The sequence below is a fragment of the Diceros bicornis genome, chromosome 7 (genome assembly GCF_020826845.1).
Source record: "Diceros bicornis minor isolate mBicDic1 chromosome 7, mDicBic1.mat.cur, whole genome shotgun sequence".
NCBI lineage: Eukaryota > Metazoa > Chordata > Mammalia > Perissodactyla > Rhinocerotidae > Diceros > Diceros bicornis.
The window spans coordinates 64,679,412-64,693,665 of NC_080746.1; the positions used below are offsets into that span (position 1 = coordinate 64,679,412).

The 14,254-nt window shown below is 53.6% G+C and overlaps 1 protein-coding gene across 1 annotated transcript in view; it reads right to left on the minus strand.

The window, feature by feature from the left end:
• Positions 1-14,254, minus strand: part of DCHS1 (dachsous cadherin-related 1) — a 35,236-nt gene that overhangs the window by 6,839 nt on the left and 14,143 nt on the right. Inside the window, exons 2-13 of the mRNA XM_058545846.1 lie at positions 11,804-13,714; positions 6,091-6,279; positions 5,763-5,994; positions 5,392-5,628; positions 4,007-5,032; positions 3,592-3,785; positions 3,281-3,377; positions 3,021-3,178; positions 1,957-2,821; positions 1,627-1,866; positions 1,407-1,532; positions 561-770 (exon numbers count right to left, since the gene is read on the minus strand). Coding sequence (XP_058401829.1) covers positions 561-770; positions 1,407-1,532; positions 1,627-1,866; positions 1,957-2,821; positions 3,021-3,178; positions 3,281-3,377; positions 3,592-3,785; positions 4,007-5,032; positions 5,392-5,628; positions 5,763-5,994; positions 6,091-6,279; positions 11,804-13,594 — 5,365 coding nt within the window. The 5' untranslated portion in view covers positions 13,595-13,714. The remainder of the gene's footprint in view (positions 1-560; positions 771-1,406; positions 1,533-1,626; positions 1,867-1,956; positions 2,822-3,020; positions 3,179-3,280; positions 3,378-3,591; positions 3,786-4,006; positions 5,033-5,391; positions 5,629-5,762; positions 5,995-6,090; positions 6,280-11,803; positions 13,715-14,254) is intronic.

Consider the following 14,254-nt stretch of genomic DNA (forward strand, 5'->3'; position numbering starts at 1 on the left):
TGCAACCTTATTACTGTCCAACAAACTGTTATTTGAAACCCTAATATTTTCTTGCGCCCATGCAGAAATATGGCAAGCAGTATACTTCATTGGCTTGTTTTGCAACGATATTTTAAATTTTTCTCAGCTTTAATATCTAATACAGTAAATACTGATATAGTATATTTATTATATATTTATATTATATATTATAATACTATATCACATTTTTATATCAATAAACATTGATATCATACAAACAAAAACTCTTTAGTGTTCTCAAAAATTAAGAATGTTAAGAGTTCCTGACACCAATAAGTTTGGGAACAACTGCTCTACAGGGAAAGACAAGAAAGGAAAAAAAAAGAAACAAGAAGATAAAAACAGACAGGGAGACAAAGAGCTGGAGAGGCATAGAAAGAGACACTCAGAGACACAAATATATGCATGAAAGAGAAAGTGGAGGACAGAAAGAGAAGGAAAAGGAGACCGAGACACACTAACTGAGTCTGACATAGGCCAACAAGGAGTAAGAACTGGACAAGTGGGTGCTGGGTTACTGGATGTGGGATGGTTCTCACCCAGGATGCGGTACTGCAGCTGCCCGTTGGCTCCCACATCTGGATCTGATGCCCGCAGTGTGCTAAGAGTCTGGGGGTCCTGGCCCTCGGGCACCTCCAGGGAGAGGTGGGCACTCCCAAAGGTTGGGGCATGGTCATTCTCATCCTCCACAGCCACTCGCACTGTGACATGGGTTAACAGTGGAGGTGAGCCCCCGTCCCGGGCATACACTGTAGGGAAGTAAAATCAATGAGATCTAGTGTGCTCCCATTCCATGGAGAAATCCACACCACATAGTGTTCACACATTTTCACCAGGTGCACACAAACGGGAAAATGACCATCTCTCTACACCCCAGCAGCACACAGGTGACTACATATGTGCATGCACACATAAATATACATGTATCAGAAAATGTTTTTTTCCCCCACCTCCCATGCTTCATGCATGCAAGATGTATCTTAGATTAGTGGTGGTATGACAGAAAAGGCACTAAATGAGGTATCAAAAGATCTTGGGTTCAAGTCTCAGCTCTGCCACTTCCAAGCTGTGTTAGCTTGAGCAAGTCACTTAACCTCTCTGGTACTCAATATCTGTTAAATGGCTGCAGTATAAACTGAGAGAATCCTAGAGGGCAGAGCTGCAACGTTATGCATTTCAGAGTTTATATGATCACAGTGGTTGATAGCCTAGAAGTCAGTTCACTTTGCATTCTGCTGAACTCTTGAATCTCCAAAAAGATCCAAAAATGTAACAGAAGCTGTGCTGTAATCAGTGGAAGCTTCTAGAAGGTACTTTGAGGGTTCTGTCCATCTTACATTGGTGTTCACAACACCTCACGCTTTTGGGGTCCTGTCAATGTGTACCTGTCAGGTTGATCTCCTCCTGCTCCTCCCTATCCAGCATTCGAAGAGTGGTGAGAACTCCAGTGTCTGGGTCCAAGGAGAAGCTTTCACCAGAGATGCCTCCATAAGTCACTTGACCATTGGCCCCTGAGGAGGGGCAGCATGGAGAAAGATCCAAGGGTAAATATACCGTTTCTTGCCCCAGTCCATCCCTCCCTCAACCCATCCCCCCAGGTCTTACCCAGGTCGGGGTCGGTTGCCCGCAGAGTGAGCAGAGATGTGCCAGGGGGGCTGTTCTCACGCAAGAGGACGCTGTACTCCTGTTGCTGGAAAGCGGGTGCCTCGTCGTTGACATCGGCGACACTGATAGTCAGGAGTTGCGTGGCTGAGCGCGGCGGGGAGCCGTGGTCGGAGGCCACCACTGTCAGTACGTGCTCAGCTCGCTGTTCGCGGTCCAGAGACCGCACCACGGACAGCGCTCCTAGGTGAGCGGCAAGCCAGATTGGAAGGGATCCTCAACGCTCCCTCCACATCAGCACCCTCCTCACCCCCACCCTCGGGCCCCACTCACCAGTGCTGGAGTGTAGTCGGAAGTAGCCGTCCCCGCCAGCTGCCAGGCGATAGGACACGCGTGCGGCCTCGCCCAGGTCCGGGTCCCGGGCTACCACATGCAGCGCTGCGGGCCCAGGCAGCTGATCCTCCGGGAGGCGCACACGTGACGGCGAGGCGAAGACGGGCGCGTTGTCATTCTCATCCGTGACAAAAACGCGCGCGGAAACGCGCGCTGCGCGGCGGCGGCTGGCATTGGTGGGCCGGTCGGTGGCTTCCACGAGCAGCAGCAGAGCGGGGGTGGTCTCCCGGTCCAGGCCGCGCGGTGCGCTGAGCGCCCCGGTGCGCGCGTCCAGGCGCAGCGCAGGCAGAGGCGGCTCCTGGCGCAGCAGGCGGTAGCGCACGTCGCTGTTGGGGCCAGGGCCGTCGGCATCCGACGCGCGGAACGTGTACAGCGCCGCGCCGGGCTCGGGGTTCTCGGGCAGCGCCAGCGCCAGCGGGTCGCGCGCGAAGGCCGGCGCATGCTCGTTCTCGTCCTGCACGCGCACCTGCACTCGCAGCAGCCGCGCGCCCGCGCCTCCCGGCCCCTCGGCGCGCACCGTGAGCGTGCGCCACGCCGGGCCGGCCTCGAAATCCAGGGGCCGCGCCAGGTACAAGCGCCCTGAGGCCGCATCTAGCGCGAAGGTGCCCTCCGGGTCGGCGCCGCCCACCAGTGTGTAGGTGAGTGCGCCCACCCCCGCCGGCTCTGGCGGCGCCACCGAGCCCAACAGGGAGCCGGGCTGCAGCCCCTCGGCTGCTGTCACCGTCAGCACAACAGGCACCGGCGCCGCTGGGTCTGGCTCTGAGGGATCCGGCGGGGGCTCAGCCGAGCGAACTGAGGGAAGCACCTGTTGTGGACCAGGGAGGGAGCACGGAATCAGAGGGACTCGTGTAAAAGGGAGTCTGGACTGTCCCGCGGGGAAGCAGGAAGGGGGGTGAGAGTAGCTAACTAGAGTGGCAAGGACCCCATGAAGGTGGAACTCTTGGAGGGGGGCTCACAGCCGTGGCCAAGGGGAAGGGGACAGATTGAAGGAAGGGCAGCCATACCTGCACCAGCAGCTGGAGGCTGGAGCTCCGAGGGGGGCTACCTTGGTCATGAGCACTCAGAGTCAGCACATAGTGGGGTCGCTCTGCTCGGATCAGGGGTGCTGCAGTGAGCAGCTCCCCGGAATGAGGGTGCAGAGAGAAGAGCTCTGAGCCAGGACCTGGGGACAGGCAGAGCAAGGTTCAAGGCTTGGGTCTCAGAGCTGGGCAGGTCATGAGGGCATGCCATCACCCACCAACTCTCTTCTCTCCACTACCCATACCAGTTAGTGTGTACAGGATGGTCCCGTTCTCCCCCTCATCCGGGTCCTTGGCCTGCAGAGTCGTCACTAGTGTTCCTGGAGGCACGCGATCTGGTACCTGTGGGGACACACCACTCACCTACAGTTGTCTCCTCCTTGTTCTTGAGACAACTCAGAATCAAGTTCCCCTCACCTGTGTGCAGGCAGAGCCTATTTTTTGCTCTCACACCTGTTCTAAGAGGCAGTCTCGCTTACCTACACCTATAGCTCAATGGGGAGACCCCCATTCTCTCTCACACTTCTTCAGGGCAGGGTCCTGCTGCTTCACGTACCTGTATAGGGAGGCCCCCGCCAGCAGCCCCTGAAGCCTGCAGGAAAGTGGGGCTGTTGTCATTGAGGTCGAGCACTGCGATATGCACGGTGCCTGTGGTACTGCGGGGTGGGCTCCCTGCATCTTGCACCTGCACAAGGAGCTGGTAGCTGCTCTGCCGCTCACGGTCCAGGGTTTGGAGTGTGGTCACCTCTCCTGCGAGTGCAGGATAGACATTATGTATGGGATAGCTAGGGATGCAGAGCCTGTGGCATGTGGCTGACAGGCTGGGGTTTGGGGAGTGTGAAGGGAAATACCAGGGCAAAACTCCAGGCTCAGCCCTGGTCTTTGTGGCCTGGGTCTGGGGATACTGTCTGGGTGTTCACCAGTCTGAGGATGAGGCTATGGGGTCTCAGAATTCGGGTCCCAGTGCTCACCAGTCTGGGGGTGGATGCGGAAGGCCTTGCTGTCTTCTGACAGCTGTCGCAGGCTGTAGGTCAGACGTCCATTGGGTCCTGAGTCTCGGTCAGTGGCAAAGACCCGGCCCACGCTGGTCCCTGGGGGCTGGTTCTCAGCCACAGCCAGGAAGGTGGGCTCCTCAGACAAGCGGGGACTGTGGTCATTTTGGTTGAGGATGCTGATCCTCACGGTGGCTGTGCCTGTTTGCTGCCCCAACTCAGCTTTGGACCCAGACACTGCCATTACCTTCAGTGTGTACAACTCCTGGGCCTCACGGTCCAGTGCTGCCCGCACCCATAGCCACCCACTCTGTGGCTCCACGCCAAAGGGGCTACTTGGCCCATCTGTTGCAAGGTGGTAGGTGACAGGGCCCCCATCTGGTGCTCGAGCCTGCACTTGCAGAACTTGAGTTCCAGGGGTGGTGCCTGAGGGCAGGTCCACACGGTAGGTAGGGCTGTCGAAGTGCGGAGCGAGCCCACGGGTCCCCAAGTCCTGTACCACCACCCGCAGCCGAAAGTGGCTGGTGAGGGGCGGGGAGCCCCCATCCCGGGCCTCCAGCTCCAGCTCATGGGCTAGCCCCCCTGGGGGCCCCAGAGGTCCCATAAGCCGCACATGGCCCATGGTAGGGTCCACGGTGAAGGCCCCACCACCACCAGCAAGCAGGGTAAAGGTGACTCGACTGTTAACGCCTGAGTCAGGGTCCAGAGCCCGCAGTGTATAGATGAGGGTCCCTGGGGCAGTGCTTGGTGGCAGCAACACTGTGTCTTCAGGTGCAGGGAAGGCAGGGGAGTTGTCATTCACATCATCCAGCAGCACACGCACCCGAGCTACAGCAAAAGCCGGGGGTACTCCACTGCCTGCTTGCACCTCCAGCTCCAGCACTGGTCCCAGCAGCTCCCGGTCCAGAGGGCGAAGTGTCTGTAACAGCCCTGAGGCCCCATCTAGGGAGAAGAGTCCTCGGGGGTCCCCACCTGATAGCGCAAGGGTCACAGGCCCCAAGCGACCTAGGAGGAGGAGACAGGGGTCAGGAAAGAGATGGGGAGCACCTGGTCACCTATTGAGTTGGGGCCCAGACTGTGATACCAAGAGGGGCTAGGCAGTGCCCACACCTGTGTCTTTCAAAGTATTAGGGGGAGGGGCAAGTGCTAGCAGAGAAGCTGGGTGGCACTAGGGTGATGTTCATGTGGCAGGGGATGAAGCAGAGTGCCTGCATCGTGCCCAAGGAGGTGCTGGGATTGGAGCCGAAGTGCTTTGTTTGGGGGCTACCTGCAGTGTGATACTCTAGGGTACCTTGGGATGGAGCTCTAGGGTTATGTTGGGGTGTCTGGGTATGGCACCAAGTGGGTATAATGATAAATGATACCTGGTGGGTTGTGTGCCTGAACTATGCCCACACTGGTGCCTGGTGCCACATCCTCTGGCACAGAAAAGACATACTGTAGTTGCTCAAATATGGGTGGTATGGGGGTTCCAGGCACAATGCTGATGTTGACTCGGGCAGTGGGCTCTGCCTGCAGGCCACCTCCATCCTGAGCCCCGATCTCCAACTGCACCACAGAGTTGGCCCGTCTGGCCAAGGGCCAGGCTACTGTCAACAGCCCTGGGAGGAGAGATAGAAGCAGAAATATATAAGCAAACAGAATAGAGATGGAAGGGTTGTGGGGGGCAGTACTTTATTTAGGCAGGTGGGGAGGGGGGTCGGGGAGCTAGCCCTGGGAATGGGAGGATCCTCACCTGAGTGTTCATCCAAGGCAAAGAGCGGGGGGCTGTTGCCAGCCAGGATGTGGTAGGAGAGTCGCCCATGGGGCCCCTGATCAGGGTCATGGGCACGCACCCTCAGCACAGCTGTGCCCGGCGCACTGTGGGCGCTCAGACTGGCAGCATACTCCCGTGGATAAAACTGAGGGCGGTTGTCATTCTCGTCTGACACAAACACCTTCACATATACAATGGACTTGAGGCCTCCCTGGGGAGACATGCGGCCGTAAGTCAGGTGGGCCTTGTCTGGCCCTGGTGATGCTCTACCCCAGCACCCCAACCTGCCCACGGTCTGCCCACTCACCCCATCCACAGCCGTCACTGTGAAGTCGAAGCTCGAGGGTCCCTGGTCGCGGTCCAGGGTACGGGTTGTGCACACGTCACCACTGTGGGCATCAATGCGGAACGGGGGAGACCCCGAGGCCCCAAGTCCAGCACCCAGGGAATAGGAGAGGAGGCCAAATGGGCCACTGTCTGCGTCTGTGGCTGTCACCTGGGGAGAGGCTGCGGTGAGTGATGCCTCATCTTTTTGGCTAGAAAAACCAGAGCTAAGTGGCCCTGGGCCAGCTGGTGCCCAGAGTCTCTAGATGGTGGACACACAGAGGGGACTAGTAGGACACGTGCCAAACCCAACCCCAGTCCAGACCTCACCATCTGGGTTAGGTTCCTGTGAGCCTCTGGTCACAACATTTTTGTCAACTGGTCAATACATAACCTTGCTTTATGTGTGTTTCTGTTTAAAGACACCTTATTTAATATATATATAGTTGATTCATTAACATTGAACTCATGGCTAACGGCGCTATAACTCATATCTGAACGAAGCTTATCTAATGCACGTATTTTCTCCATAAGGCACATCATAGCCTTCTTGTGTTTAGGGACACTAGACAGCACTTCAGCATTACACTTGGGGACCATTTTAAACAGCAAAATCACCAAACAAAAAGCACAAAAATGTGAAAAGCGTGGCACTAAATAGACCACGAGAAGGACCCTTGTTTACAGTTTAAAAGTTGAAACATGAAGGCAGAGCGTTGCCTTGTCTGACCTCAGCGGGGAATGTGCACTTGGGGCAACTTGAATTTTCCATCATTCTGCCATGTCCAGGATTGACTGCACAAGCTCCGTGAGTATTGGTTTTGGGGTTAAAATAAATTTTAGAGTCAGTGAATTCACAAATACAGTATCTACAAATGATAAGGACCAACTGTACTCCCTAAGAAGAGTGCTAAGAGCTCCAGGTGGATCACAGGGAGTTAATGACCGAGTCTCATCATCACTCTAAGCAGAGAACCAGCTGACCAAAAGAACTGTAGAGACTGATGTTATAGGCCTGCTCTTCATTGAGTTTGGTCAGTGCAGAGTGGGATCTGATTGATACTGGCATCTGATCACTGGAGTGATCAGGGTCCGCTCTATGGATTTATGGATGTGGCTCGTGCACCTTTAGCATCCCATCACCTCTCAAGCCAACCTCATTGGAAGTGAGAGAGTGAGAACTGTAAGTCAATGGGACAATAAGAGGTCATTAAGTCCTGGGAGCTCCCCAAAACTAAGAAGTAGGGGAAAGATTTCCTGACTAATTCTCAAGCATCTCTAAGACTGGCTCAGGAAAAGCTGAATGATTGGACACCAATGTCAGGAGCCTCTGAACATTTCAGAGCCAGATCAGCAGGAGACACCATTCTGAGAGAGTTCCTGAGCTCAGGATAGGGCCAGGCACGCAGTAGGTACTCTATGCATATTTGTTCACTGAGTAAACGGACATTCTGATTGCCCTGCCTTACAACAAAAACTTCTTTCAAACTAAGTTTTATACATTGGGCACACACTAGGCCCTCAGCAGTGTGTCAGCTGGTGCCGACTGCTGTAGCCTGTGACAAAGTGCTCTTTGTGGATACAAGGGCCTCAGGGTCAAGATATGCTGTAAGAGGAAGCTGGAGAGTTCCCCTTTCTTAGCCAGAAAATGTTGCTCAGAGAGAATGCTGGCCAAGGACTTCTTGATTGTTGCCCAGACCCTTGACAGCAGTGATTTGTGCCATTGTTTACCCTCCTGGGACACTAAGACCCTGCCATGGCCGAACCCTGGAAACAGCTCCTGCTCCAACTCTTTACTGTGGCTGTGGGCCCGGATATCCCAGGAGACAAACTTCCCCCTGCATCAATCCAGGCGGGCTGCAGCACAGCTGCAGCACCATCTCCAGAAGCTGTTCAAGACCTTTGCCCTCTGACTTGCTGCAGGAAGAAAGCAATAAATAGTGGTCAGGGGAAGTTGTCAGGAAGTGACCCCCAAAAGCGCAGGAGCCATTGACTGGAAATGACCAAAGCAGAAGTGAATTTCCTGGCCTGTGCGGCCCCTGCTCAGAGGTTCCACTGCAAATGTGCAGTCTTCATTTTCAGCAGGTGCTCAGCCCTGCTTCACAGTCCAACCTTGGTCAGCTCCCTCTCCCACTCTGCCCAAAAGCTATAACTAACCTCGTCTCTCTCCTTTTGTCCCATCCCACCCCTAGCTCTCATCAAATGCACTATTTCAAGGAGAAAATAGAGACCCTTATCTGTGAACTCTCTAAAATTCTTACCAGACCACAAACTTACTGCATCTGCCCCATTCTTACCTCCTTCCCAGGCGTCTCTCCTGTTTCTCCTCCCACTGCTTCCCTACTCCACAGTCCTCCTCCACCTCCCCTTACTCTGCCTGTTCTTACACGTTGTTGTTCCCTGGAATCTCTCCTTGGCCTCTTCTCACTCTAACACACTCTCTCAGGGCCTTCTCTTCCACTTCCGTGGCTTTGACCATCGTCTGTACTTTGACCCAGACCACTCCTCTGAACTCCAACTTGTACATGCAGATGCCTGCTCAACATCTCCACTTGGACGTCCCACAGGCACCTTAAATCCAACCTGTCCAAAACTAAACTCGTGATCATTCCAAACCCTTCTCTAATGACTCTTCCATCCACACAGCTGCTCAAGCCAGAAATCTGTTCTTCCCTTTTCCTCTCCCGGTACATCAATCAACCAGGGACTAAGTAAATCCTCATTATCTCTTCTATTTGTCTATTCCTCTCCATCACCAGTATCACTGTCCTGACTTAGGCCTGAGCTGTCTCTCTCCTGGACTATTGTAATTCCCTTCTTGTAGATGTCTGACCCTCCAGTCTGTCCTCTACACCAGGATTTCTCAACCTTGGCACAATTGACATTGTGGACCAGATAATTCTTTGTTGTGGTGCTGTCATGTACATTTATAGGATGTTTGGCAGCATCCCTGGCCTCTACCCACTAGATGCAAGTAGTATCCCACCAATTACGACAATCAGAAATGTCTCTAGACATTGCCAAATGTCCCCTCCAGAGGGCAAAATCTCCCCCAGCTGTGAACCACTGCTGCACACTGACTACCAAAAGCATTTTTTGAGAAAACAAGTATGATCATATTACTCTTCTACTGAAAAATCTTCAATGCTTCCTAAAGAAAAATGCTCAAACTCCTCGGCTTGGCTTGACTCCTCACAGTCTGGCCTACCTGCATAGTCTCATCTCCCACTCTCCCATCTCACTCCTTAAACTGCAGAGATACTGAGCCACTTGTAGGCCCTTAAACAAATCAGGCTCTCCCACTCCTCTGGGCATGTCACTTCTGCTTGGAACCCTTCTGGTCTGATCCCATCATAAACTCCTGCTTATCCTCTGAGTCTCAGCTCAAGGGTCCCTTCCTTTGGGAAAATGTTTGTACTGCCTATCTGTACCTCATATAGATCCCCATCATGGAAGTTTTCTTATTGCAGTAAACTGTTTCTTTGCACATGAATCTCTCCTCTGGACTATAAACTCCGTGAAGTAGGGAGGGATGACTCATTCATTACTGTATTCTGTGTCCCTAATACAATAACAGGCACATGGTAGATACCTGACAAATGTATACTGAATGAATTAAATATTAAGACTTCTTTTAACAGTTATGAACACCCAATGATCATTTTTTACCCCTGCTTCCTCTATGGTTACTAATAGTAAAAACTCTAGGAAACCACCTGGAGAGTTACACTCTTACTTCAGGCAGTAGTGAGGAGGAAGAAGTTTGGAAGCCACAGCCCACTGGTCCTGGGCCAAGAGGGAGAGTAAACACATGAGAGAGTGGGTGGGAGCTGGACAGCAGCAGGCAGGCAAATACTCAGAGTCTGGTCAGAAGACAGCGGGTCAGCCAGGCCCAGGCAGTGGCCTGGAAGTCTAGGCCAAAAGGCAGCCCGAGAAGATGCTCAGGGGCCTGGTGGACTTTTGAGACACAAGGACTTCAAGCACTAGTCTCCTAATAGGCCTCCATGCCTCCAGTCTCCTCTCTTGCATCCATATTCCAGGGTGCAGCCAAAGCAACCTTTCCAAAAGATACACCAGATTTGCCTGGAGCCCCTAATTGGCTCCCTGTGATTTTTAGGATAAAGTCAAAGCTTGTAATCTGATCCCTGTATAGTATCTTGTCTCATCTCTCTCCAACTCTTTCTCATCAGCACCGTTGAGGCCAACCTGAACAATGCAGCCCCCTAACACATCACGGTGTTCTGCAGCTCTTTCTGTAGGCCTGGAGTCTTCATCCACACACCTATATTATCCATTTGGCAAAGTCTCATTGGTTCTTCAAAGGCCCCTCCTCTGGGCTTTCACAGCATCTCATATGCCACCTGATGCAGCACTGGTTACTGGTGTGTCTCCCTGTCTAGACTGGGACCTGCCTGGGAACAAGACTGTCTCCTTTCTTTGTTTCCAGGGTCCAGCACAGTGCCAGGCTTACAGTGGGTAAGTTAATTCTTGAATGTATCACTTACCCACTGATCCACTCCATCCTTCACCCTTAAAGCAAGTTAGCTTCCTAAAAAAAAACAATCTGTGGGGAGGAAGGAGGGATGAATAGGTGGAGCACAAAGGATTTTAGAAGTGGAACTACTCTGTATAATACTATGATGCATGTCATTATATATGTCCATTATACATATACATTATATGTGTCATTATACATTTGTCCAAACCCATAGAATATACAACACCAGGAGTGAACCCTAATGTAAACTATGGATTTTGGGTGATAATGATATGTCAACGTAGGTTCATTAATTGTAACAAATGTACTGTTTTGGTGTGGGATGTTGATAATGGGGGAGGTTATGCATGAGTAGGGGCAAGGGGTATATGAGAAATCTCTACCTTCCACTCAATTTTACTGTGAATCTAAAACTGCTCCAAAAAACATCAAGTCTTAACAACAAAACAAAACAAAACCAAAACAATCTGATCACGCCCTTTTCTGGCTCAAAGAAATTCAGTGACCTCCTTTGCCTTTCAAGTAAAGTCCTAACCCCCCACGGCTTGGTGTCCAGACTTCTGCAATCTGGCCTTGGCCTGCTTCTCCAGTTTCATGCTCTTTCCATCTCCTCCAGACCTGACCTGCAGGCACTCTGTGGCTCCCAGAGTCTGTCTGGGGCTTCTGCCTCTTCCTCTGAGAGGCCTTCCTGCTCTGGACATTGGGATCTCACTGGATACTTCTTGTTATCTCTCATCCTTGTGCTTGAGCCCAAGTGTCCCATCAAGGCTCAGCACCAAGGGCAAGGATGGGGGATTCTTCCAGCACAGTCCAGCACTGGACAAGGCTTGGAGGACTCCGTAAATGCTGGCATCTCCCTTGGGGAACAGGAGCCACATGGCTGTACGGAACAGCTGTCAGACTTTATAGAGTCTCTCTCACTTCCTAATACCACAAGACACTTTTTCTCTAGATCCAATCTTAATTCCCTCAACTCCCAAGATTACCTGGCCCAGCTCTTGCAACCTGCTTTCTCATCTTCTCATCAACCCTCAAGCTCTGCAGACTTTGGAGCTCACAGGACAGGACCAAACTCTCTGGCATAAGTCACCATAAACAGAGGCACCTGTAAGGCTTGGTTCCTGCTGTAAGGTCCCCTGTTACCCTCTGATCCACTCCTGCCCACAACAGCATCTTACTATGTGCAGGGCTTACCCACCTGCAGGAAGCAAGTCCCAGGCTGGGTGCCCTCAGGCAGTGAAGCATTGTAGAAAGTTCTCTGAAACTGGGGCTCATTATCATTCACATCTTGCAGAGCCACGCTAACTGTGGCAGAGGAGGCGAGAGGGGGCAAGCCCCCATCCGTGGCCACCACAATCAGCTGTGGCTGAGGTTCCAACTCATAGTCCAGCGAGGCAGCTGTAGTGATGATGCCTGAGGTGGGGTCGATGGAGAACCAGCGAGTGTGGGCACCAGGGGCCAGGCTATAGGTGACCTGACCATTGGTGCCCTGGTCAGGATCCTGGGCCATTACCCGCACCACGAAGCTGCCAGGCAGTGCAACCTCAGGCAGCGGCTCAGGTCGGTAGAGCTGGCGATCAAAGGCAGGCGCATTGTCATTGACATCAGTGACGTGCAGCACAAAGGTAGCCTCAGCCCGCAGCGGGGGTGAGCCCGAATCTGTGGCAGTAACCCGCAAGTTATAGGCATCCCGCTCCTCCCGATCCAGCCGCCGAGCCACACACACCAGGTAGATGACGCTGTCCTGCGTGCTTAGGGCAAAGTGGCCCTCTCCACCCTCCAGGGACACGTTAACATGGGCAAAGTCACCATCATCTGGGTCTGACACAGAGATGCGAGCAACGAGCTGGCCAGGTGGGGCAGCCTCAGACACTCGGGGGGAGCCATCTGCACTCAGGAAGATGACGGTCATAGAGGGCTGATTGTCATTGGCATCTCGCACATGCACGGTCACAAAGGCTGAGCCCAACTCAGGGTGAGCCCCACCGTCCCGTGCCTGCACCACCAATTCATGGACCCGCCGTTGCTCAAAGTCCAGTGGCCGCTCCAACTGCAGCAGCCCTGTGTGTGCATCGATGGAGAAGGGTCCATCACCCTCACTCTGTCTCCGGTTGATCTCATAAGTCACGGCCCCATTGGCACCAGCATCGGCATCAGATGCATACACCTGCAGGACAGGACTGCCAGCGGCCAGGCTCTCAGACACGACAGCATGATAGCGGCTCTGATTGAAAGCTGGGGCATGGTCATTGATGTCCAGCAGTGTCACATCCAGCAGGGCCTGGGCCCTCCGGGGGGGTGAACCACCATCGTAAGCCTCCAGTTGCAGCATGTAGTGCGAACGGTTCTCTCGGTCCAGCTCCCCAGTAACTACCAGCTCTGGCACTGGAGCTCCGTCTGGACCAGGGCGTGTCTCCAGCTGGAAGGTCTCTCCAGCCCCATCACCAGATAGTGCATAGCCCTGGGTTCCTAGGCGGCCAGCGTCTGCATCACGAGCAGGCTTCAGTGGGTAGCGGGTGCCAAGAGCTGTATGCTCAGGTATCTGCAGGGCAGCCCGAGCCTGGGGGAAGGCTGGAGCATGGTCATTGATGTCAGCCACTCGGACGGTAACTTCCACAGTGGCACCGTCAGGAGTGACTGCAGTGAAGCGGTAGCGATCCCGCCGCTCACGGTCCAAGACACGGGCTGTACGGACCACCCCACTGTGTTCATCAATGGCTAGGTCTGTGCCCACGCCGCTGCCCTCCTGGGCAGAGATGAAGTACATGGGAGGTGCTGCTGTGCCTGCCGGAAGCCCTGCACTGATGTCCCCAATCAGTGTGCCTGCTGGCTGCTCCTCATCAATCTGCAGGTCCAAGCTCCCAGCCTGACCCCAGGCGCCTGGCACCCTGGCTCCCAGCAGCAGCAGCAGCAGCAGTGGTAGCAGGGAGAGGGGCCTGGGGCTCTGCCTGCCAGTGCAGGAAGGTGCAACGCCCGGCTCCTTCTGCATGACAGGGGCAGTCCAGTTGTGGCTTGGGCTCCAGCTCCAGGCCAGGCTCTGGGCCCAGCTTGATCTCAGGCTCTGGATCAGATCCAACTCGGGCCCTGGCTCCAGCTCAGGCTTCCTGACCTGGGAGAAAAGCAGAAGAAAAAAGGTCATGATGGGGGAGGGATCAACTGTCCAGGGAGACCGGGGTCTAGGCCACACCAAGACTCAGGCATGCTCAGCCCCCGAGCAGGGCCCTTGTGCTGCCTCACATCCATCTCAGCCCCAGGAAGCTCCTGCTTCAGGACTCCTCGGGACCCACTCCAGTCTCCCTGGCAGGTCTCAATCCTACCCTGACCACCCCTCTCTCAGCAGATGGTTTTGCTTCCTATTGTTCAAGTCTGAATGCCCTCAGACTCCCTTCCTCCCATATCTAGACTTTAAAATATAGCCAATCCTTTCTCATTTTCCTTCTCACTCAGGATTACTACTCACCTCAATAACCATGTGCTTGGTAATCTCACCTGAACCGTCAACCTCTTCCTCTCTGCTGGAGCCTTCTCTCTGCATTTAAATATGCTGAAGGCTCTCTTGTTTTATTTATATATTTTTTTTCCATTAGCCGCACTTCCCTCTCCTTTCAACAAGAGATTGACACCTGCCATGTGGAGCCATCTGCACTCA